This window comes from Staurois parvus, unplaced genomic scaffold (assembly GCF_062004578.1).
Source record: "Staurois parvus isolate SC_StPar_1 unplaced genomic scaffold, SC_StPar_1.0 ptg000052l, whole genome shotgun sequence".
In the NCBI taxonomy this organism is placed as follows: Eukaryota; Metazoa; Chordata; class Amphibia; order Anura; family Ranidae; genus Staurois; species Staurois parvus.
This window is the reverse complement of record NW_028317848.1, coordinates 211,860-236,653: the sequence shown is the minus strand read 5'-3', so window position 1 is coordinate 236,653 and position 24,794 is coordinate 211,860. Positions and strand designations below refer to the sequence as shown.

General features: G+C 38.8%; 1 protein-coding gene across 1 annotated transcript in view; it reads right to left on the bottom strand.

The window, feature by feature from the left end:
• RGS22 (regulator of G protein signaling 22) overlaps nucleotides 1–24,794 on the bottom strand; it is a 165,325-nt gene that overhangs the window by 18,213 nt on the left and 122,318 nt on the right. The window contains exons 17-20 of the mRNA XM_089666422.1: nucleotides 12,923–13,089; nucleotides 6,162–6,324; nucleotides 4,389–4,547; nucleotides 3,447–3,515 (exon numbers count right to left, since the gene is read on the bottom strand). Of these exons, the coding sequence (XP_089522548.1) occupies nucleotides 3,447–3,515; nucleotides 4,389–4,547; nucleotides 6,162–6,324; nucleotides 12,923–13,089 (558 nt within the window). The remainder of the gene's footprint in view (nucleotides 1–3,446; nucleotides 3,516–4,388; nucleotides 4,548–6,161; nucleotides 6,325–12,922; nucleotides 13,090–24,794) is intronic.

Here is a 24,794-nt window from a genome sequence, read left to right as displayed (position 1 = left end):
TATCCCTAGGGTTTGGAGGGGATCTAATAGAATTAGGGAATTGTCCAAGTGTGAAACAAAATGGATATATATGACTGAAGCTTTATCTCCGAATGGTTTAAATGTCGAATTAGACTTAAATTGTTTCGTTAGTGATGCTTAATTTAATTATTTCATATACCGGTATATAATATTTTTATATATATATTTCTGCTTTTTACATAATTTTTGTAATGTTTATTTTATGTTTAGAATTCTTATTTATTGATTATTGATGTATTTTAAATTAATTTAAATTATTGAGTCTAGGTTATGCTTATTTTAATTATCCTGCTGCTTTATATAATTTAGACACAAGATGGTGCTGTTGTGAGGAAGCAGTGTGGTTAGCCTATTGAGGAATCTGACCATCCGCACCATTCATTTATATTATATTTATGCCTTCAGGTGTTATTCATTAAAGTGACCAATGAGAAATGAGGCGGCACTTTAAGAGCACGCTCCACATGCTGCTTACCACTCCCTCAGACGACCTCGTATGATGTAATACGTTAGGGCGTGGTTAACCAGTGACATCACCACGCATGCCAACCCACGTGTCTGGACCACGTGACTGCAACAGTGCCATCTTGGTTGCAGGCAGGCTGGTGAGACGCTGCTGACAGAGCTGGAAGCTCTTATGTGTTGAGGATTTTTTACAAATGCTTGAAATTTATTGACTCTATGTGAGTGCGGTTTTAAAAGGGTGATATTTGAACAAATTGTTTACATACGTTATTGCACTATGGCGAGTATTTTTTATTTTACCTACATGTACTATATGGAGTTGTTTAGATATCTCTAAGCTGGAGAGAGCTAAGCTGCGGAGTGTTGGATATACAAAGATATGCTGGTTATTCACCAGCTTTTAGTGAGTGTGCATTCTGATGGGGTGTTAAAGCAATGGATTTTGCACTGGTGATGGAAGACTTCATAGCTTCATTTACTGAGGATCATATGCAATATTTATGTGTGGACTTTACTGAATGGACTCTATGAGGACTCTTTATTTATTTATAATTTAATTAATAATGCACATATTTGGTGGTGGATTTACTAATTTCTTTAAGGGTAGCGCTATTATTTGTGGTCAGTCTTTATATTTTATTATATTTAATTTTATCACATCTTGGATAATAATTTGCAGTGGGTTAATAGTAGCAGCTCCCATTCTAAAATATTGTGGTATTTTATTTAATCTATGGGCGCGATGACTTAAATCTTGTGGTGTTTGAGTGCGAATGAGACAGACACCTTTCAGGATTTACACATATCCAAAAAGTTATCTATATTGGCTATTTCAATCCTGTTATCAAAGGAAGGCCATCCACCCCCAGGCTACATCCCGGACTACCCTTAGAAGGGACCTGTGGCTGATCGCCAATACATGATACAACATGCTTTTTATTAGTGCATCTGGTGAGTGCGCATTGTATATATTTATCGGCACACACACCTGAGGACTATATGCACACTGGGATCCAACTGAGTCATCTGGAGATCTGTCCTTTAGGATTTTAGGACATTTTATGATTATAACGCATTTTATGCATATGCATTTATTATGTATATTGCAATTTGATTTTATACATTATTTTATGCATTTATAAAACCACAACGCACCTATAACCATTGTGCGAGTATTTTTATATGATCACAACGCACCCATTATTAACGTGCATTTATTTGTTTATATTTTGTGCATTTATTTTAGATTGTTTTACCATGCACTACCATTTTATCAGATTTTATTGAAGGCATATGGTTTATCTTTTTAGTGTTCAGCTGCTTTAGGTTTTAGCGCTCGCTTTTACTCTCTACTTTTTAAAGTCAATCTATGTGCCTTACCTTGTCTTTAAGCAAATTGATATCCTTTTTATTGAGGTTGCTGCTCTGAATAACACTGTACTTTGATATATTTATTGTATGCTATAAGAAATCATCCAGTTCGTTGTGTTTTTTCTTACACCTTTTTGTACTGTACAAAAACTCAATATAAAGTCAGGTATGTAAAAATAATAGAAATGAATTGGGAGTGCCCACATAGTACTGCCTGTATAGTGAATTAATGGTAGGTCTAGTGTCAGCTAAAAGAAGAATCATGTGAGTACCTAATTTTTTTTTCTTTTTATAAAGTGGGTATACATGGTATGTTCTTGTGTGATGAGATGTATCCTGGATTCATTTGGAGATTGCATTAAAAATATATAAGGCAAAATAAGCTTGTTAGAAAAACAAAAGTCCTCTGGAGATCTGTCTTTTAGGATTTAAGGACATTTTATGATTATAACGCATTTTATGCATATGCGTTTATTATGTATATTGCAATTTGATTTTTTACATTATTTTATGCATTTGTAAGACCACAACGCACCTATAACCATTGTGCGAGTATTTTTATAAGATCACAACGCACCCATTATTAATGTGCATTTATTTATTTGTTTATATTTTGTGCATTTATTTTAGATTGTTATTAGCGCTGCACTACCATTTTATCACATAGATTGACTTGTTCAGATGATGCAGGTCCAACACAATAAGAATTTTGTAATAGACAACATTTCACTTTCTCTAAAGCACTAGACTTATAGAATGCATGTGCTTTTTCACAGCAAGGTTATCTCACACAATGGTGTTCTCAAAATCTTGAGTCAATGGGCAAGTTTAGAAGGAGAGCTCTTTGCCATATCCATCTGGGCAAACATACCGGATACACAGCACAAACCTCTAAAGGCTGGAAAAATTCATTGATAAGTTTGCTCACATTGGGTTCTCATGAAAGTGCCACAACATCTAGACCTTGTTTAACTACTTATGAGGGTCATGAAGGCATGCAGTAAAGGTTTTCCATGAGTTTGGCATCTCTACTTCCAGCACTTAGTTCTGTGAGAGTGGGTGGTTGTTTTTTTTTCTTCTTCTATTAAGGGTTTTCAGGCATCTAGATGCAGTGAGTATATAAGATAACAGATTTTTTGCATGTTTGGAAAAGTTTGGTAGGCGCCAGCTAAAAAAAACATTTTAGGGTTCATGGGGATCCGTGTATCAAAGATACAATGAATGAACAGATTCCCAGAAAACGTTAATGTACAAATACAGTGCTGAAAATTTTTGAATGGCAAAAACAAAATTGATGGAAATAAATTCCTACAAACTGAATCCCCCTGGCTGAAATGATTGTTTGTTACTGTGATAATGTTGCCCAGTAATGGCAGTGTTCGTATCTCACAACAGACTTGACTATTTCACCAAAGTGTGTTGCGCTCCTTATTATTTTATAATATCTCTTTAGTACTTACAGACTTGACTAGGCCTCGGAAAGCAACCTGGATTATTTTGGGATCTATTTGATTTTACAACTATAAATTTGAAGTTACTGCTAGCACACAAGATATTATATTGAATAAAGTCAGTTTAAAAAAATCTACCTTCCATACTCCCAGTTTCTTCTTGTTTGTTTGTGATATAACATCCTCTGCCACATCTTTCATCTGTGACTGGAGACAAATCAAATACACTATTATAATATATTATATAAGTATTCACAATTTTATATACAGTTGTTACAAAAAAGTTTCAATATTTTAGCTACCACAGAATCTGTCACACTAATACAACAATGGACATCATGGTATTATTCTTCGGGATTAACATAGTGCCAACAAACAGTTTAAGCACAACATAACAGTAAAACTGCATGCTAGACAAATTCACTGGTTGATTTCCACACCTCACTTATCAATCAAAATCCTTCACTGTAAACTTTGTGGATGAATTTCTCCACGGTCTCTGCAGCTACACAGATCAGTTAGTTTTAAAGCTCATTTACTGCTTAAATGTTCACGCCCTGGTCAGAGTAATCCTAGGGGAGATAAAATCAATAAAGGATTTGAAATAATCAATTAATTAGCTACATGCAGGTAATAAGTAGGAGAAGGTATGATGAAATATCACCACTCTTTATATAAATATACCTATATTTAATTTATATATGCTAATAAAATAATATACAAGAGAAGCAATGTTACTGGAACATGGGTTTCAGCAGTTATAACAGTGACGTGGCCACATGCTCTGGTATCCTGCCTTCACCAGTAAGCTTCCCTTGGTGCATGTACCTCTCTGTACAGCCTAATGGCTCCCCTTTTTTTACCACACCTGTCATTAATTATTACAGAAAACCTCACACTACTAATGTCCCTATTGTTAGTAAAGGATAGCTGAAGGGAAGATGATGAGCAGGATCCCTAAGCAAGGTGAGTGAGAGATGATATTGCTAAATGTTCAAGGGAGTACCTTCTCAGTTCTTGATGCCAGTCCCTGAGGGTAATATGTGAAAATGTATTACATAAACAAAGTGTGTTTCTTACTTGCATCCTCTGGCGTTCCCTGTATTCTTCTGTTGACAGGAACATAGGAAGCCATTTCTTTTCTATCCTCATCCGAACATATTTCTGTATTTCAACGAGGACAGCAGAGGATAGACGATCATGAAGAATTTTCCCCCAGCCCCCTGCCAGATTCATCACCTGCAGAAAATGATGAGTACATGGGTGGCTGTCATTTTCTGTGTTAGGTTAAAGTGTTCAGAAATGGAAGAACATAACATGAGGTGGATGTACTAAAGGCATTGAGACTGTATACTTTGCAAGTGCAGTTGCGCACATTTTCCCCAGAGCTTAGTAAATGAGGTATGGCTTTGTAGATTGCCATCATCCAGTTATGTGTAAGCAAAAATGCTGTTTTTTTTATTTTCCTTGCACCTGATTGGGTATTCTTTACAAACTGAAGCTTCACCACATTCACTAAGCAATTAGAAAAATGAGTGCAACTGCACTTACAAAGTGCACAGTCTATTTGTCTTTAGTAAATCCGCCCCTTTATCTTGCAGAAAACACATTTACAAATGATATTGCAGCTTACAATCCAAACAAGTCTAATCTTTTGCTAATGTTCTTTGATCAGTAATGTCTGTGATTTATAGTGTTTAATTAGATTAATAGAAGATCTCCTAGGCATTATATAATTCTAGTTTAATCTTAAAGTAACACTAAACTATATCCTTATTCTGAAAACATAATCCATACACATTAATTACACATCAGCTGTTTTTCTGCCTCCTTGTAACATTCTCCATGAGCTCCTAAACCTCTTCCTTTCCTCCTCACGTCTGTTTGTTTGGAATGAGCCGTGCACATGTGAACTGCTCTGTGCACATTATAAATCCCAGAGTTCACAGTCCCTAGGACATCTTGGGAGTGGGTAAGACGGGGTAGCTACAGGACCATGGAGAACAAACATAACCACCCTCTAACAGGAAGTCTATAGGGAAAGGGTGGGTTATAAGATAGCTTCACTCTGCTTCGATGGTAATCACATAAGGAGGTCTGTGGGGTGAGGGGCACCTGCTTGTGATTCAATAGTTGTCTATTTGGGAGAGCCAATCCACCTAACTATTTGAGAGCATAGAATGTAATTTCTCCTTAATTAGACCGGGAGATATACAGTATACCAGATCCTAGAATTAGATCTTTAACTTTTCAATTTCCTCAAGAACTACCATGGCCTAATATGTTTACTCATCAATCTGACCATTTTCTATACATGTTTTATACTCTAAATGTTGAGAACAAAAAGAATTCTCCCTGCAAGGTAAAGATATAATGTGCTAGTATACATTGATTAGTACATTATGAAAGGCTTACCTTGAAACGAAGCCCTCCAGCGGTGGGCTGTCCCCGCTGCAGAAGCTTCCATCTTCACATGGCCTTCCTTCCAGGTTTGTGGGCTGCGGCTGCTTGAATGGCCGAGCTATGATGACGTCACTCCAGTGCATGTACGCAGGTGTCATGGCTATGTCAGTGAGCTCTGAAGAAATGGCATGGGTATGCCGTTCCTTCAGAGCACATGTGCCTGTGACATCACTGGCTGGGGATCACTAGAATATCTCCTAAATAGTGCACATTTAGGAGATATTCATTTAACCTTCAGGTAAGCTTTATTATAAGCATACATGTAAGTAAAAATAAAAATAGAGTGTTTACTACCACTTTATTACAGCAATTACCTAAGTAAAACTCTCAATACTTTACTTCTCTACCATGCAACTTTACAGAGAAAAGAATTATTTGGTCATCTCTTACCTGCTCTTGTTGGTCTCTTGTAGCTGGACTGTTTGGCCCAAAGAAATATTTTTTATTAAGATATTTATTTTTTATATCCTTTGATTTTTCTTGTCTTTTTTCTTTATCCTTGTGAGGCATTCTTCTGAGCTGCTCAAGATCAATCCAGCACATTAGATCCATGCTGAAAAAATAATGGGAATTGCCGCATGAGAACAGCAAAGAGTCTAAATGGGCAGAAAAACTAAAGAGCTTTATTAATTATTCCCAGAAAAACATTTACCTAACTGCAAAACATACTTTTACTTTAAAAGAGAAGTTCACAATTTAAAAAAACAAACCTACATATTCACCTAGGTGTATGCATTATTGGTTCAATGCTGCATCTGTCCTTTGCTGCCTCTAGACAGAAAACTGACCAATCAAAGACCGCTGATTGCTCAGTTCTTGGTCTTCAGACTGCAGAGAGCCAGTAACTATCAGTCTCCGGCTCTCTACTCTGTCACTGGAGCGCTGGGCTGTGGGGTGGGCAGGAGTGGCTGGCTCAGGCTGTCAGCGCCATGCTGTGAGGCTGAGAAAGCTGCCAATCAGGGTGGATCCTGACAATATGGTCCTTGCAGAGCCTGGACCAGCTCTATGATGTCAGCGGACAGTTGAGTGTAGAACAAAGTGCATTCCTATGATCCATAGGAGAAGTATGGCCAAAAGGACTGTAATACTGTTATGCAAAAAGCACATGAAAGGACTTTTACATTTTAGTAGTCAATTTATGTTTAATCTCTTTTTGTTAAGATCTGCTTATAACAAAGTTACAAGAAAAAGACAAAGAACAAGAGACATATATGCACTCAATACCATATCGGCAACAGTACATCATAAATACTGATGTAGAAAATATAACAAAAGAAACATGTGGAAACACTCCAAGGGGTAAATAACAATCAAGCCCAACTAGCATATTGGGTGTGAAGGGAAGCAGTGAGAGTACATACAAATCTATAGGTGAAAGCCTATGATAAACTCCATATACCCAGGTTACGAAGGGGAGTAAACAATATACAGAAGGAGAAGATCATTGGCATACAAGGTGCCTCTTTCTTTTTGAGTATACATAGAACAGTAGTATGGCCATGAACAAATAAACAAATAGATTTTCTACAAGGGTGTAAGACCAGAAAAATACAGATAAAAGAAAAAGGAAAAAAAAAAGGGGGGGGTTGGAAGGGTAAGTTTAATCAAGTGCTAAAGAACGTACAAGATCCAAACTTCACACAGGGCATGAAACCCCACACAGGATAACTAGGGATAGGGCTTAATAGTCAATGTATATATTACATTAGAAAACTGAAAAATAATAATTCTAAGGTGGCAGAAAACAATTTTGAAACCACTTCTGAATATACTTGTCTGTGGTGACAGTGTGTATTACAGATGTTTATTGTTCACATTTGTTCTTGCTAACATTGTGAAGAGTCGATAGTCCCAAAGCTATCTGGTGGCAGTTTGGAGTTTGAAGGGTTAATGGCGTAATTAATTACCCCAGTGACAATCATTCTCAGGCTGCTGGCACATAGATTGTGGTCCCGCAAGCTGGAAAATCTCTGTGCAGAGTGCAGCTGACAGTGGCAGTGTTATGCAACTAACAGCGTGGTGTAAGATTGGCTGGTCCTTTGTCACGAGTTGGTGAGAAGGGCAGGAGTCGGGCACCGCATTCGTCACAGCATGTCTTTATAAATTCATATAAGTATAGCTTCTATTTCGTTCCTAGGTCAGTCCTGATCATCTATGACACGTGGAGGAAGAAGAGTGGCTACAAGCATCCTATATTTGTAGCCCCTTTAGCACTGTTAGAGCTCTAGCGTCCAAATGACCAAAATATTTTATTTATTTATTTGTTTTTAAAAAGCATAAAAGCTTTCCTACAATGTTATTAATGCTATGTTATATGTTTAGTTTAAATGCAGATAGTGCCTTAACTCTCTAAATCTGTATTAATATGATCGGGGCAAAAAATTGCTCCTTTTCTTTATAGAAAAAAAGATAAAAATGTCAGTAGATGGCTGATGCAGCAAGCAAAGCTCACACTGAACCCTAAATGCCTCAGAACCTTGGTGATTAGTAATACACCCCACAGTTTGGATAGCACAGAGTTACACAGCCTTTACAGTCAATGCCATTTCCAAAGCGTCCATGCTGTCAGAATGTGACCTCTGGTCCATCTCTTGCTGCCACTAGACAGCCCTGCTTGAGACATACTTTTAGATTGCACATGAAATGAACAATCTTGAATAATGGTAAATCACCAATTTCATGAGCTATCTTTTTTCACACTAGGTCTTCCAGCTGCTGCAAATCACCAGTTAACAAGGAAACACTTCTACTGCAGTAAAGGAGCAGGCAAGGTGCACCAGCCTAAAAGAAAACTTGTTTCATTCTGTGAAGCGCACCTAATAAAGCCCTTCTATAACCCCATGCTGTTAAATACACACTTGTGATAAGTTTCTTGTAAAATACACCGTGAGACACCTAGGGAGCACATTTGGCCACAGTGACACTGGGAGGAATTAATGTGCCCATTAAAATGCTGGCACTGGTTCTACAGAGGCCGCGTCCGGCTTGACGCAGATGTTTTTATTCCGTACAACACTGATAACACAGGTTTTGGGAATTGCCAAGCTCAATATTAATGCCTCTGGAACAATGTAGTATATGTGTGCCTAGACCCAATCAGCTTTTCCTGTAAGCTTAATTTATTGGGCACATTTGCATGAAAAGGTTCATGTCATAACACACGTGTGAAGAATGTGAGAATGATTTATGAGGCTCAAACAAACTGGCAAAACTGCAAGTACAACAAACTTCTAGAACAAAGGCTATACAATACTACATTTGCAGTAAAGGGGCTCAATGTCAATGCGTTTCTTAGCTTCAGTGGGGCCAGTTTTTAAAAGATAAAGCAAATACAACTTAAACAGAGGTAGAGCTGTTGCCCATAACAATCAATTACTTTTTTCTTACTATTAGTATTTATACACAGCGCCAACATATTACATGTAGGTTTAGCTAGGGTTGTCAGTGGTGTACCCCAGGGTTCAGTGTTGGGACCCTTACTTATATAATATATTTATAAACGATATAGGGTCTGGAATTAAAAATCCCATTTCAGTCTTTGCAGATGACACCAAGCTGTGCAGTGGAATAACGTCCTTACAGGATGTCTTCAACTTACAAGCCGACCTCAATGCACTGTTTAATTGGGCAACTATGTGGCAAATGAGGTTTAATGTTAATAAATGTAAGGTTATGCACTTGGGGGCTAAGAATATGCATGCATCATACATACTGGGGGGGGGGGGGTACAACTGGAGGAATCAATGGTGGAGAAGGATCTGGGGGTTCTGGTAGATCACAAGCTTAATAATGACATGCAATGCCATGCTGCGGTTTCTAAAGCGAGCAAAATCCTCTCTTGTATTAACCCCTTCAAGCCTAAGGGTAAAACAAATCTTAATGCCTAAGCACAATTTTGCAATGTTGACATGTGTTAGTAAAACCGTACATATCATCACAACTATTTTGTACATCCAGGTGAATTATACCGTGTTTTTTTCAGGACAAATTGGGCTTTCATTTGGTGGTAAACGGTAATGGATATCTCCTGATTATTATTTTTTTATATTATTATTATTGCTTTTTTACCTAAAACACACTGACACTGATACCAAAATAAAAAAAATAAAAAAAAATCCTGACCTTGACCTTTGACCCTGACACTAACCCTGACAGTGAACTAGATCAAACCTTTATTTACTTTTTTAACAAACTTTATTTTTCTTCTCTATGCAAGGAGTTAGAGAGATACAATGTATCTCTCTCCTCCATTCATAGACAAAAAAAAAACAAGGAGGGGCGGGCTATACAGTGACTGATCACTGCGATAGCCAATCAGAGCCTATCACAGCAATCATGTGACCCAGAATCAGGAGTCCCAGGTCCGATCATTAGAACGGGACCCCTGGCTCTCAGTGACATCCTGGTCTTTGTGCTGGGAGTGCGCTGTGCTGCACTCTTCCAACAGAAAGACAGGTATGTAAATATGGGGCCCCACGGAAAAAAGCCCAGTTATGTGAGGCTGCATAATTGTGTGAAATCGGCGTGAAGGGGATAAAAGAGGTATAGACTCAAGAGAGAGAAATATCACATTACCCCGGTACCTCATCTGGAATATGCAGTTCAGTTTTGGGCACCAATTCACAAACAAATATTGGGGAACTAGAGAATGTGCAGAGAAGGGCAACCAAACTGATAAGAGGCATGGAGGAGCTCAGCTATAAGGAAATATTAGAAGAATTAGAAGTATTTTCTTTTGAGAAGAGGAGATCAAGGGGGGATATGATCAACATGTATAAATACATCAGTGGTTCATATAGTGAACTCAGTATAGAGCTATTCACCCTGAGGTCATCACAGAGGATAAGGGGGCACGCTTTACTTCTGGAGGAAAAGAGACTTAATCTCGAAATACAGAAAGGTTTCTTCACAGTAAGAGCTGGGAAAATATGGAATAGACTCCCTCAAGAGTTGGTTCTGGCCAGCTCAGTGGACTGCTTTAAAAATGCCTGGATTCTTTCTTAGATACACAGAATATAACTGGATACTAACTTTTATAGGTAAAGTTGATCCAGGGAGTATCCAATTGCCTTTCGGGGGATCAGGAAGGAATTGTTTCCCCTGAAGGAGCAAAGATCATGCATTGCTGGGTTTTTAGCCTTCCTCTGGATCAACTGTGGGTATAGGATTATAACTTTTTTTTATGGTTGAACTGGTTGTCTTTTTTCAGCCAGACTAACTATGTAACTATGAATACATAGAACCATTCATGTGAATCCTGTAGGATATTGACAACAAATCCCTGTAAACCGAATAACTTCACAAACTATTATCCATACTGCACCCAAACACGTTACAGCCAACTTAGGAAACTGCTAAAATTGTATTGGTATGTTTTCAATTTTTTAAGCAACTGGACCACTTAGTGGAAACCTACCAAAACACAAGTACAACATACAAACTCCATGCAGACAATCTCTCTGGTCCCTGATCTACAAGGAGAAAGTGCTAAAAACTTAACCACTAAGCAAGTCCTACAAAGCTTAATTTTTCACTATGGGAAAACTAAATCTTACTGGTTACTATATGCGGCAGCTCCACTTCTGCTCTGTGTTTGTTTGCTGACTTTACAAATCAGACGTTAGGTGTTTGTCACAAGCTGATGTATATATGGTCTGTTCAGTTTTGCACTATTTCCGTGCAAATAATGTCTACCTCAGCCATATCTGTTCTTCCACATATGCTGATTAGTGTGACAAGGCCAGGTTTACAAGTACAACATAGTAGCTCCCAGTGGAGTCACAAATGGCTTTCATTAATGTCACACTTCAAAACTTTTCTATGGTAATAGTAACCTCAGAATGATTGACAGGTCTGAGATGAGATAAAATCTTACAAGAATAAGGAAGGAAATAAATTGATCTTACAAGTCTGAATGTGTCATTATATTCTCATACTCTGACCCCTTTCCTAAGGGAAATGTGTAGGCTGCCATTGCCGACATCCCTCTGCATATATTAAATGCCTGGCTTTATTGACTCCCCTGGCATCAAAGCTTTTACTTTTAGAGTCAATGACCAGGAACAAGTATGGAGAACAGGAAATTTGGCAATAAAAATCAAAGATTAACATAATGGGAGATCACCTGGACACCACATCCCAAAATATAGGTGTACACAGAATATTTGGACATGCATTTTGGAACTTTTAAGGTGCCATAAATAAGATCAAGGATTAATTAAAAGATACCTTATTCCAACATACTGTATATCATTGATTAACATACACTGCAATAAAGAACATGATACTCACCACCAACCCATCTTATAAACAATGCTACAGTATGTCATAAAGTACAGATGTTTATGTTTTATGTCACATTGCAATTATGAGTTGAAGATCTTAGATAAACAGCAATGATTATTCAACACAAGTAATCTGTTGTTCCTAAATGCGTTCCACGTTGAGCATCATTGGGAAAAAATACTACGTAATATAGATGTGTTGCAACTGCTCAAAGGATCCCATGACATGTCACCGGTCATAAACTAAGAATGGCCACCACCAGAGTTCAAAGGGGGCCATCAATGGACTGCAGGGAGAGGAAACAGGATGGCATTCCAGCTTTCGAAGAAAAGAAGATATGTGTTAAATGGGGGATCATTGACTGGTGACATGTCATAGGATACTTTGAGTGGGTGCAAAGCATCTATATTATATAGTATTTCTTCATGTTTGCAAAACGTGTTGAACTACAGATCACTTATGTTGAATAATCACTGATGTTCATCAAAGATCTTCAACTTCTTATTGTATTGTGTTTTATTCATACAACAGCTGTATTTTGTGATATAGCACTGTTTTTTAAAATGGGTTGGTGGAGACTACCACTTTTCTTACTACAATGTATCTCAATCAATCAATGATACATGGTGGAATAAAGTATTTTATAAATAATCCTTGATAGCACTATCTACATATTTGCTCTAGACAAGTAAATAAAAGCACTGATGTCAACCCTAAAACAGCAAAGTGAAGACCCCTTTAGAATAACTTTTTTCTAAAAGATGGTAATGTTACATGATTTGCAAATACAGATAATTCACAGAGATTAGCAATGTTAATATTTCACTCATCTGGTATTAACTACAGATTGTCAATAATTTCTATACCTTGCAAAATGTTCCTCTAAGAAGGAACGAAAGTGCTCCAGTTCCATCCGATGCCGCACCAGGGTGCCCAGGTTGTGATTCCTGTACTCCTCAGGTACCAGTTCCCACAGGTTGTGTTCTTTAGGGATGTCTGGAGGTGGCACAAAAACTGACTTCTTGGCTTGATCCTGGTAAGACATATTTTCATTACATTTATTCTGCTTTAAGGAATGACAAAATAAGTGTTTTTTTTTTATTTTAAAAATGCTTTTTTATTGGGTTTCAGGGAAGAACACAGCATAGTAACAACATATCAACGATGTAAGGACACGGGACAGACAGAATGCTCCATCCGAGTAAACAAGTAGTAATACCATAGGTTACTAACATAGGTTAGACCACAGAAATATACAAAAAACATGTGTAATATGTTGAAGCTTCTAGAAGGAAGCAAGGAGACCTGGATGAAAGGTCCCAGTGTGTAAAAAGTGATCCCTAAATGTTTGTCATGTGGAGATGAAGTGCTTAGGAGAAACGGAGTGGAAAATGTAGTTGAGCTTGTTTTTTACATCTGATTTCAAAGGCCTAGTTGACAAGGTCCATTGTTTGAGTATGACCTTGCAGGCAACTAGTAAGCAGATGTAAATCCATGGGGAACCACAGGTAGAATTCTTCAGTTGAGTTACAGTAGGCTGACCTGTTCTGGTGCCATAACCAAACAATGTAAGGAAAGGGTCTTTGGGGATATGGCATTGTGTGACCTCGGATATGAAAGTGATATGAAAATGGCTGCCTGGTCCCTGAATTCAGAGATGCGGGGGAGAGAGAGAGGTGGATGAAAGAGGGCCAAAACATGCTGCATAATGGGCAGGCAGCTTATCAAGGATCATCTTTGAATGGGTTACATGGAATATAGGTTCTTTGAATAAGCTTGAGTTGAGTACACATTTCATTGACAACCAGGTTCAGGACCTTGTTGTAACAACTCAATAATTTCTTGGTAAGTGTCATCCATAAAGTTTGAAGATAAGGACAGCGTGAGGGGCTTCTCAAGTTGAAGGGGGCAATAAATGCCATGGGCTGTATGGTAAAATGTATTTCTATTTTTTTTTCACACTACAGCATTATTTAATGGCTCGAAAGTTTTTAGTACAGCAGTCCACAAGCTCTTCCTACTGAGGGACAATAAAAGCCATTCTTAGGAACATGAGATAACTGCAAGAACATGCATGAGACACTGGTTTTTATTGTATTGTAGGTGTTGCTGCACCCAAAAATAACTGGTTCAAAATTCATAGTTGAAGAAAGTATAAAAATGTGTTCTCATAAAGGGCTGCTGCTATAAATGAAAAGACTGCTGAGTTTGATTTATAGAGACAATTTAGAATGACATGAAAATTTAGCTTTTATTACCAGCAAGCAGCCCTGAATTAATCAAGCTAAACTGAAGTTCATTATATATGTGTGGTTCGTTTCATTCCGAATTTAAATTCAGGCGCATTTTTCATTATTCGGAGATTTGGATGTCCCCTCAAATTTCCAAATTACAACAGTAACAAAGCCAAAATAACAAAATGAAATTCAAACAAAATTTATACAAAATTTGAATTCAAATCTAATGCAAATTCAATTTGATTCGAATTCAGGTCAAATTCTAATAGAAAAAGAATACAATAGAATAGAATACAATATAACAGAATAGATTAGAATAGAATAGAATAAAATAGAATATAACTGTCTTCGGAAATTCAAATTTCAAATAGAATAAGAAAGAATAGACTAGATTAGAATAGATAATGAAAGAATAGAAAAACAGAATAAAATAGAAAAAAACAATAGGAATAATATAACTGTCTTCCAAAACTCGAATAGAAAAGATTAGATAGAATAGAAAATAACAGAATAGAAAAGAATAGAATAAAATAGAAAAAAAATCAAATAGAATACATTCAAATTTGAATAGAATACATTAGAATAGAATAGAAAAGAATAGACTAGAATAGAATAAATTAGATTAAAAAGAGTGTGCTGAGCGATCAGAAAACAGCGTATGTGGTGCAGAGCTGTATTACTGAAAACAGGAGCAGTGTGTCCCTGGAAATCTGTAAAGCTCCTTTAGATCTACCATCTACTATGTAGTGCAAGCGCCTGCCTTATTGAATACAGAATGATTGAATAGATGGTGTGTCCATATGGTATTACACGCCTGCCCGTCTGGCCCGTTTTATCCCCTCATACTCCCGATCTTGTGGATCGGGGTTTCTGCCCTTCTCCGCACTATGTTTCACACAAACATTAAGCGTAACCCATACGAGGCACTATTATTTAAACCATTAGTGGGCCTACTTCGTCCTGAGCGGCAGCTGGCACCGCATCTATTCATGGCTACCATACTAACGATCGCGAGGGCTTGGAAGACCCCCCTCCTCAGTATTAAAGCAGTCAAAAATCGGATGAATATTATAATGGTTAATGAGAAACTGACGGCTATGCTGTTAGACACCCACACAAAGTTTCTGGCGTCCCTGGCTTGATATAGTCCAACCATCTAGATTTGACCAGACCATTTAGTCAATATAAGATTGTTTTTCTGTCGTGGTCCCCTTTCTTTGTCTTTTGTCTTTTGTTTTTTCCTTCTTCGTTCCTCCTTTTCTTTTCTCTGTTTTGCCTATTTTCATGATATTTGAGCTGATTGTATCTACCTGTTGGACTTCCTTAGGAGGCCTGGGTGTAGAGTACCAATCTGCATCCAGTGAGGCTCCATGTTCTATTTTTCCTGCCTTCTGTATGCAGATTTTGTGATAATCCTTGATCTTTTTTTACTAATTCATTGGTCTTTAATTGTCTGCCATTTTTGCAAATTATAATGTTTTATTTTCTCTCTTCATATACTGCGCTTGTGTACTCAGTTTATTTCCTTGTCTATACTTCAGTGCATTTATTGTATTATTCATCAGAAAACTTGTACGCTTTATCTTTGTTGATCAATCATCCTGTTTATGACTAGTTCTCTGATGTTGTCTATTCTACAATAAAATCCATTGTAAAAGAATAGATGGCATGTCCTATTATATAGTTTTGGTAAATCTAAAGTAGAACATACAGAGATTGTACAATCAGATTATATAGTATATAGCCACATTTATACACCTAAAATGAACTAGTCACACTTTTGGTCAACAAAACGGCCAGTAAAAAACTTGCAAACTGCAACACACCAAAATGTCCCATAAGCTACTTTGCCACGTATAGGGCAGCCCATTGAAATCAACGGGCTGCCCAAAGGTTGCAGGAAAGAGAATTGCTTGGTTCTCCATCAAGATAGAGGGTCTAGACAAACTATCATTGACAGGGGTGCTTACAATGATTAGCTGTTATTCATTTATATAAAGCCTTTACTTCTAAAGGAAAAAAATTATTGGTGTTTCTGTTCAGTGTTTGCTGGAGTTCATATTTAAATTGTTAGTTGTTTATGTAAAATCCATCTAACACTATTCTCTTCACTGATTGACAATGCTGCTGTCCAAGGGTGGCTACGTTGCTCCTACATAGATACAGTGGAGGAGTGAATGTAGTCACCCTAAGATGGGAGATGTGTTACTGGCCAACACCAGATGAAAATAAAGGAAAAACTTTGAAAAAAGAAAACCAATGCAATCACCACATCCAATGATTGGTAGGCTACAATTTATTAAATTTTTTGAGTGGTTTAGTTATGCTTTAGGACCCCTTTCAGAATTTTTTTCTTTCTGGGTTCCATCAGAGTGATTTCTCTTTACTTCCAGTTCCAGAGATAAAGGAGGAAATAAGAAATCTCTCACATGCGAGGGGATAGCCTCTCAAAGACAGCTGTTCCCAGAAGTGGTTTACCCAGTGAAAGATTTCCATTCACCTTTTGTTTTGTAAAAAGCCCATCACTTTATGTACAGGAGACAGGGGTCATCAAGACAAACAGGAGGAAACAGACCAGGGTTTTAGGAGGAAACAGATCAGGGTTCTAGGAGCAAACAGACCAGGATTCTAGGAGCAACCAGGGTTCTAGGAGGAAACAGACCAGGGTTCTAGGAGGAAACAGACCAGGGTTCTAGGAGCAAACAGACCAGGGTTCTAGGAGCAAACAGACCAGGGTTCTAGGAGGAAACAGACCAGGGTTCTACGAGGAAACAAATCAGGGTTCTAGGAGCAAACAGACCAGGGTTCTAGGAGCAAACAGACCAGGGTTCTAGGAGGAAACAGACCAGGGTCCTAGGAGGAAACAGACCAGGGTTCTAGGAGCAAACAAATCAGGGTTCTAGGAGGAGACAGATCAGGGTTCTAGGAGCAAACAGAGCAGGGTTCTAGGAGGAAACAGACCAGGGTTCTAGGAGGAAACAGACCAGGGTTCTAGGAGGAAACAGACCAGGGTTCTAGGTGGAAACAGACCAGGGTTCTAGGAGCAAACAGACTAGGGTTCTAGGAGGAAACAGACCAAGGTTCTAGGAGGAAACAGACCATGATTCTAGGAGGAAACAGACCATTATTCTAGGAGGAAACAGACCAGGGTTCTAGGAGGAAACAAACCAGGGTTGTAGGAGCAAACAGACCAGGGTCCTAGGAGGAAACAGACCAGGGCTCTAGGAGGAAACAGATCAGGGTTCTAGGAGCAAACAGACCAGGGTTCTAGGAGGAAACAAACCAGGGTTCTAGGAGGAAACAGACTAGGGTTCTAGTAAGAAACAGATCAGGGTTCTAGGAGGAAACATACCAGGGTTCTAGGAGCAAACAGACCAGGGTTCTAGGAGGAAACAGACCAAGGTTCTAGGAGGAAACAGACCATGATTCTAGGAGGAAACAGACCATGATTCTAGGAGGAAACAGACCAGGGTTCTAGGAGGAAACAGACCAGGGTTCTAGGAGGAAACAGACCAGGGTTCTAGGAGGAAACAGACCAGATTTCTAGGAGAAAACAGACCAGGGTTCTAGGAGGAAACAGACCAAGGTTCTCAGAGAAAACAGACCAGGGTTCTAGCCCCTCACCACTCTATATACTTTAATTTATATAGCGCCAGTATACTCTGTGATGTTGTATGAAGTTAGAAACAGCAAAAATATATGGATAAGACAGGAAAAACAAATATATATATACAGTTTAAAACATACGTAGAAAATGCAACAAGCAAGAATTAGTTCATGTGCCTGGAAACGTGTGTCTGTGTATCATAGAAGATGCAATGCAAAAAGTTTACCACTATGGTGTGCTATTCTGGACGCCTTATAGGGTGTTTCTTTTCATTTCATGTACCATTCATACTTCAAAAAAATGAAACATGACATGAGTATCTATGGGGAAAACAATGATAAATGAGCTCTTGTGTTTCACCATGCACTTGATAAATGACTCCACTTGGAATTACTAATCTGATTGTGTAAAAGGGATTATCGGCTTGTTATGGTTGACGTTGTGGCTGTCGCGTTTCTCGGTATGTTGTTTGTCCAAAGTCACTTAGTGCTGACATCAGCATAAAGGATTTGGAAGATTAATTTAATGATGTTTCTTGGAAGATTTGCAACAACAACAGCTTCATGCCTTCATCAAAGCATGAAATGTCTCTTTCAAACTTAAGACATCATCATTCATACAAAGTCAGCAAGTTGGCAACAGAGTGCGAGACGTATACACTGTATAGGCAGGCAAATTGTCCCATTCCTGGCATGGGGCGGGGGGTGGCTTAAAGCCTGACTCCAGCCATTTGTTTATTTATTGTAAAGAACATTATGTCAGGATCAGGGTATTTCTTTCTGTGACCCCATTGAGTAGATTTCCCAGAATTTCCTGCCTCTGTGACACCTACACCAAAAATGGGGCGCATTTTTTTTTCTTTTAATGTGACTCCATTCTATTCAAAACTAAATAAATGTTTTGCTTGGAGTTGTGAAGGAAAGGCCTAGAATCACTCTAAAGATGACATCCATAGAATAGGAGTACATTTTTAAAGAGAGGACTCCAAGCTTTCTAAACAAAGGGCAAGTTTATTGTCCTTCAGGCTATACGGGGGGGTGGGGCAGATTGTTGCCTGTGGGAGTAGAATATGCCCTCGTGTAATTGGGAGTAAACAATACCCCATTCTTGGTGTCAGTGGGAGGAGGGCACCTCTGATGGTGTAGGTGGAAGGAAAAGTGCCATATCAGTGGTTTCAGTGGGAGGAATAGTGCCCCATCAATGGTGTCAGTTGGTTGAACTAGATGGACTATTGTCTTTTTTCAGCCAGACTAACTATGTAACTAAGGAATAGTGTCCTATTGATGGTGTCATTGGGAGGAATAGTGCTCCTTCACTGGTGTCAGTTGGAGGAATATTGCTCAATCATTGGTGTCAGTGGGAGGAATATTGCCCCATCATTGGTGTCAGTGGAAGGAAAAGTGCCCCATCAGTGGTTAAAGTGGGAGGAATAGTGTCTCATTGATGGTGTCATAGGGAGGAATAGTGCCTCATCACTGGTGTCAGTGGGAGGAGTGATGCCCCATCATTTGTGTCAAATGGAGGATTAGTGCCCCAAAGGCCAGATAAAGGCAAGCAAAGAGCCACATCCAGCTCCCGAGATGCAGTTTGGAGACCACAGCTATAATCTAAAGTCAACACAATTTTCTCAGATCTGCCCAGAAAGACTAACTCTTGCCAGTCTACAGTAGATACTATTCTCATTCTTTTTCTGTGCTTGAAATATGAGACTGTCAGAGCTGTTGTGATTGGAATTTACTTTATGTCAAAGACTTCTAAACAGTAAACACTCACGTGTTACTTCTCCTGTTTTAGATCAGCACCCAAGGCAGGCATTCTCACTGTAAGAAGAGAACAATATCGGACTGCGCCACAAATTCCTAACAGGGATCCTCAATAGGAGGAAAGCAGCTAAATTCTTTTTTGGTGATCTCCTAAAACAACCATGTGTGCAAATATGTATAGAACAGAGCTAACCCACCCCCAACAATCAACATCTCTTTTATATATATATATATATATATATATATATCATGCTAATTAACAATCAAGTGGTATCATAAATATATAACGACACATTATTATATAACTTGAATTATTAGTGCAAAAATATTTTTATGAGTGCAAAAAATATATATATATAGGTAAACAAAGTGCTGCTGTGAAATAAATAATCATGCAAATCATAAAAGTTACTGTAATATTAAATTGCGTGCTCCAACAAAAAAGTCCACCATAAATCTCCAGTAGTAAACTCTGTGTATCTTCTCTTTTTCATGCACCACCATAAACAATGTGTCTTCCACCACCAAATGAATTAAATAAATTCACCAGAGCTTCAGGCTGGTAATATCATAAACCACCTGAAAACGTATGAACTCTGGGAGTAAGGATCTACGGGAAAAATCTCTCCTCCTCCCAGGCACCCTTTAGAGAACACCACAGCCAGATATGCTCCATCTCTGAAACTCCTCTACTGAACGCCTCATATAAGCTCACATGGATACATGAACCAGGAAGGAAAGAGGAAAAACTTCCATTGCGGAAACCATAAAAATTATTTATTAAAAAAAACATTCCATAAAACTCACATATTTAAGTGTCGCCACTGACACAAGTATAACGGGTGTAATCTCAAGATGGGATCGTCTCTGGCTGCTATTCCAGCCGCAATTCACGATCCACCATGCATGGTAATGTCACATCCAAGCCCTAACCTACGCGTTTCATCATCTGACATTCTCCAGGGGACCACTGGAAAATTAATGGTGGACTTTTTTGTTGGAGTATGCAATTTAATATTACAGTGAATTTATGGTGTGATTGTTAATTAGCATGATATATACAGTATATTAGAGATGCTGATTGTTTGAGTTGGGGGTGGGATAGCGCTGTTCTACACATTTTTTCACACTCTCACTGTGAGGCTTCATGCACACTGGGGATCTTCTAAATGCTGTTCTCCTGGCAGGAGAAAAGCAGCTAGAGAAACACTCCTAAGCCAGGTTTTTTCAAATGCGCTTAGGCACTTTTAGGTGTGTTTAAGCACTTGGGCGATTATTCATTTAATTGGGCCAAATTTTATTTTATTCTGCCCATAGCATTTAGATGTGTTTATAGACATTTAGGCATGTCTGGCTTTTTTATTTCTGTGAAAACGCTCCTCTCTTGAACGCACAAGTGATTTTTTTTTGTTTTGTTTTTCTGCCTCTAAACTCCTGTAAATGCCTATAGTGTGCATGGACATATGAGCTAACTTGATGGGGAGTTTAGAGGCAGAGAAAGGAAAAGCTCCAATGCCTATAAAAGCAGAGTTTTGGAGCTCAGGCCTAAGGCCTCGTTCACACAGGGCATACTATAACTCATGCTCATGCCTGGGCCCTGTTTACCTGCATGGGGATGGACAGGTAGTTCCATTGATGTCAGTTGGTACACAGTGTGACGGTACGTGGCGTCCTACCCCCGCCCTTCTCACCAACTCGTGACCGAAGGACCAGCCGATCTCGCACTTGAGTAACAATGCCACTCTCAGCTGCGTCCCGCACAAAGATTTTCTAGCTCGTGGGACTACAATCTATGTGCCAGCAGCCTGAGAACGATTGTTACTGGGTCAGGTTAATTACGCAATTAACCCTTCACACTGCCACCACCACCTTTTTACAGAGGAGGAAACTCACAAATCTTAGAAGTAACACTATGATATTAGTATAAGCATCTGTAATACACACTGTCACCACAGACAGATGTATTCAGAGGATTACTACATACAGTAGCACTCTTCAGAGACAGGGATTCTTTAGTTTGCATTAAAAGCTTTAGAAACAGTTCAACAATTTTCAGAAAATAGGATTTATTACTAAAAAGGTCAAAATGGTGCAATTAAAATATTAACAGAAAAAGATGTAACAAAGATATAAAGAGAGCAATAAAACAACAGAGAAATAAAAGAAAGAAGTTCTGAAGGCAGAATACTTGCAAAAGTCCTTGGTTTGAGCAGAGTCCAATTGTCCGAACAAAAGGCTGCTTTGGCTATCAAGTCTCTTAGATGGTTTCTGATCAATGTTAAAGGAGAGCTTATTTTTCTCCAGGCTGTCAGTCTTTTTCTATCATCTCAAAGGGGTGTCTCCTGAGAACAAATGACCAATCATCCAGTTTGGGGATGGGTGTTAGGCGGTAACCAAGATTATGACCAAATCCCTTACAAATTCATACTAAGGTCAATAACCTTTAATAGGTACAGGTAGCAACCTAGCAACTGGCAGATTAATATTTAGAATTATATTAAAAACGCAAAGATATCAAACAGCATATCCTTGCCACTCTGGATAAAAGAAATTACTTTCTACCCTCTTGTAGGCACTACATAGTGATGTAAGGTCTTGTGTGACTCATATTAAAATGACCTATCCGAATATATATTTCATATTAATGTGCCCGGTTCCTGTTGAAGTTTATGAATTTGTATGAAAAATGACTCTTGTGGAATGTTTTATGGCACACTCTAGCTCTAATGGCCTAACAGGTCATGACTGACTTAGTTATTGTTTTACAATCGGGCAGAGGAAAGTGGTTTTCAAGCAGACCCCCTGGAACCAGACTAATTAGTGGTTTACAGCCATGGAGCTCATCTAGCTGTGTTTTACTTAGGATAAGAGGCCCTTTTGACCTCCGTTCACTTACAGCCTCACATTCCATTCAAAAGGGAGGAGGGAGGATAGGAAAGCCAACATGGCTGCGAGCTAACAAGATGGCTGTCATGTACAGCATCCATGCCTCTATGGCGCACAATCGTCACAGGTATATGTAAAGATTTACAACCATTTTAAGCATATACTGTATAAAGAGGTGAAGATATTAGAGGAGATTGGTTACATGGAACAAATATGATCTATTACCCCTCTGTGCCCTCATATATGCCCAATACTATGTTAAAATAGGGACACCTGCTTTTACATTTTGCAACACATGATAAGCTGTCTAATTTTAGCCATCTTGTTAACTCTGCATTAGCTATAGTATACAGTATGAAAATTCAATATACAAAGTGTACTATACGTTAAATGCATCCTGTTCCCTCCTCATCTAGAGTGTACACCATAACACAGGCCTCAGATCAGACTACAACAAGCTCTTCAGTCATGTGTCTTATTCTAGACCAGGTTTTGTTCCACTCTCCTGGGAGCTCTTTGTCTGGGAAGTATTCTGCACGCATGGGTACCTACTATAAATCGTAATAGTATGCTTGTCTCCTTGCAATGAGCATTCAATAATGTTCTCTGATACTTATTTTGCTGCTATGCTGTGAATAGCCTGTAATTTTATCTCCTGCAATAACACGCATACAGCTGAGTAGGAGCAGGAAAAAGGAAACAAACATTATCCTTCCTTTGCTGACTCATACGGAGCTGTATCCATATGTCGTTGGAGGCCATCACAAAGCGAACAGGCAGTGGTGGGCTTTTTTTACTAGAAGTGGGTCACGGAAAAATCCTGCCTTGATATTCATCTGCAAAGTGAAGAGTATACTTATATCAAGGGTAAAAAACATAGAGACCCCATTTATAACCTTGTAAATATTTAAAGCTCCTAATGTAGTAAGTTGCAATTTATTACTCTAGTACCCCAATATTCAATTATTTGTAAGCCCAGAAATACTAGATCGAACCCTCATATACTTACCGGAATCCACTGTCATATGAGTGTCTTTTTCCAATAAGAAGGACCAGTCAGAGTAAGCTGTTCTCTGTGCAAACAATGGGTTTGTTGTGGTCCTGGTTCTTGTGAGTTCGTGAGTTCAGCACTGTCACAATTCAGGATCCTTCAAAGCCCATCTCCAGAGAAAGGAAAAATGTTCTCTCACAGTGAGCCTGCAAGGGTTAAATGCCCACATATTTCTAGGGGGCCATAAAAAGTAGTTTCTCTTACTCAATTCTCTGATACCCAGGTAGTTGTTTTTCTCCTCTACTCACTTACACTCCAGCAGTTGATATGTCCCTCAGCGTGTAGGCAGGTACAGTTAGCTAGTTTGCCATTCGGTGGTTCTGTCCCAAAATACTTTGGTAATAGGGAATTATGTAATTGGGTGTTAGGTCCCCTTTTACACCTGTAGTGATGTAATGGGTGGAGCTAGTGCTCATATAAATGCCAGGATGGGAGGAGCCTGGGTTAACAAGGGCAAGGGAGCCAACTACCCCACAGCCATAAAGATATGGTCAGCTACTGCAATGGCCCTGAACAGGGCAGGGGGCCCAGGTGAGATAGTCTAACACCCAGAAAAACCAGCTGTAGTCTATGGAGTAGGACATAGAAAGAAAGACTGGTATAACACAGGAGGCACCTTGTTTATCTCGGTTGACAGAGCAGGATGCTTCACCTTGTAAATCTTGGTTTAAATAGAGCAGAATGCTACAGATCTAGTATACAGGAAGATGAGTCTCAACACTGTGGTGCTCCCAAGGAGAGAAGAGAAAACATGTTATGAGAAGATAGTGTATGTGTGATGTACAATGTTCTGCTTTCACAATGACTGCTACAGGTTGTCCACTTTTGTGTATGGCAATGTATGCCGAAGACACCTGTCAGTATGTCAGTGTGGTGTGGTGTGTCACTGCCGTATTTGAAAGACATCAGTAAAGTGCAGAAAAAATATTTCTTGTGTGGATATTGCTTTCTTATGAATATAAAGGCTATTGGCCAGGGATGTTATGGGAAGGCCTCTGACAAGGAGTTGAACATAAGATGGTGAAAGCTACTATCAGCTGTGGGTTGTTGTCCTAGCCTAGAAGAAGCAGTGCAGGAGCTTGGGTCATTTGGTGCCAACAGTCGGCCAATTACAAGCCCCCTTACAAGCCCCCTTATGTCCAGTGTAGGGATATAAGACTGGTCTTACAGCCCAAAAGGAGCCTGCAGGATTGG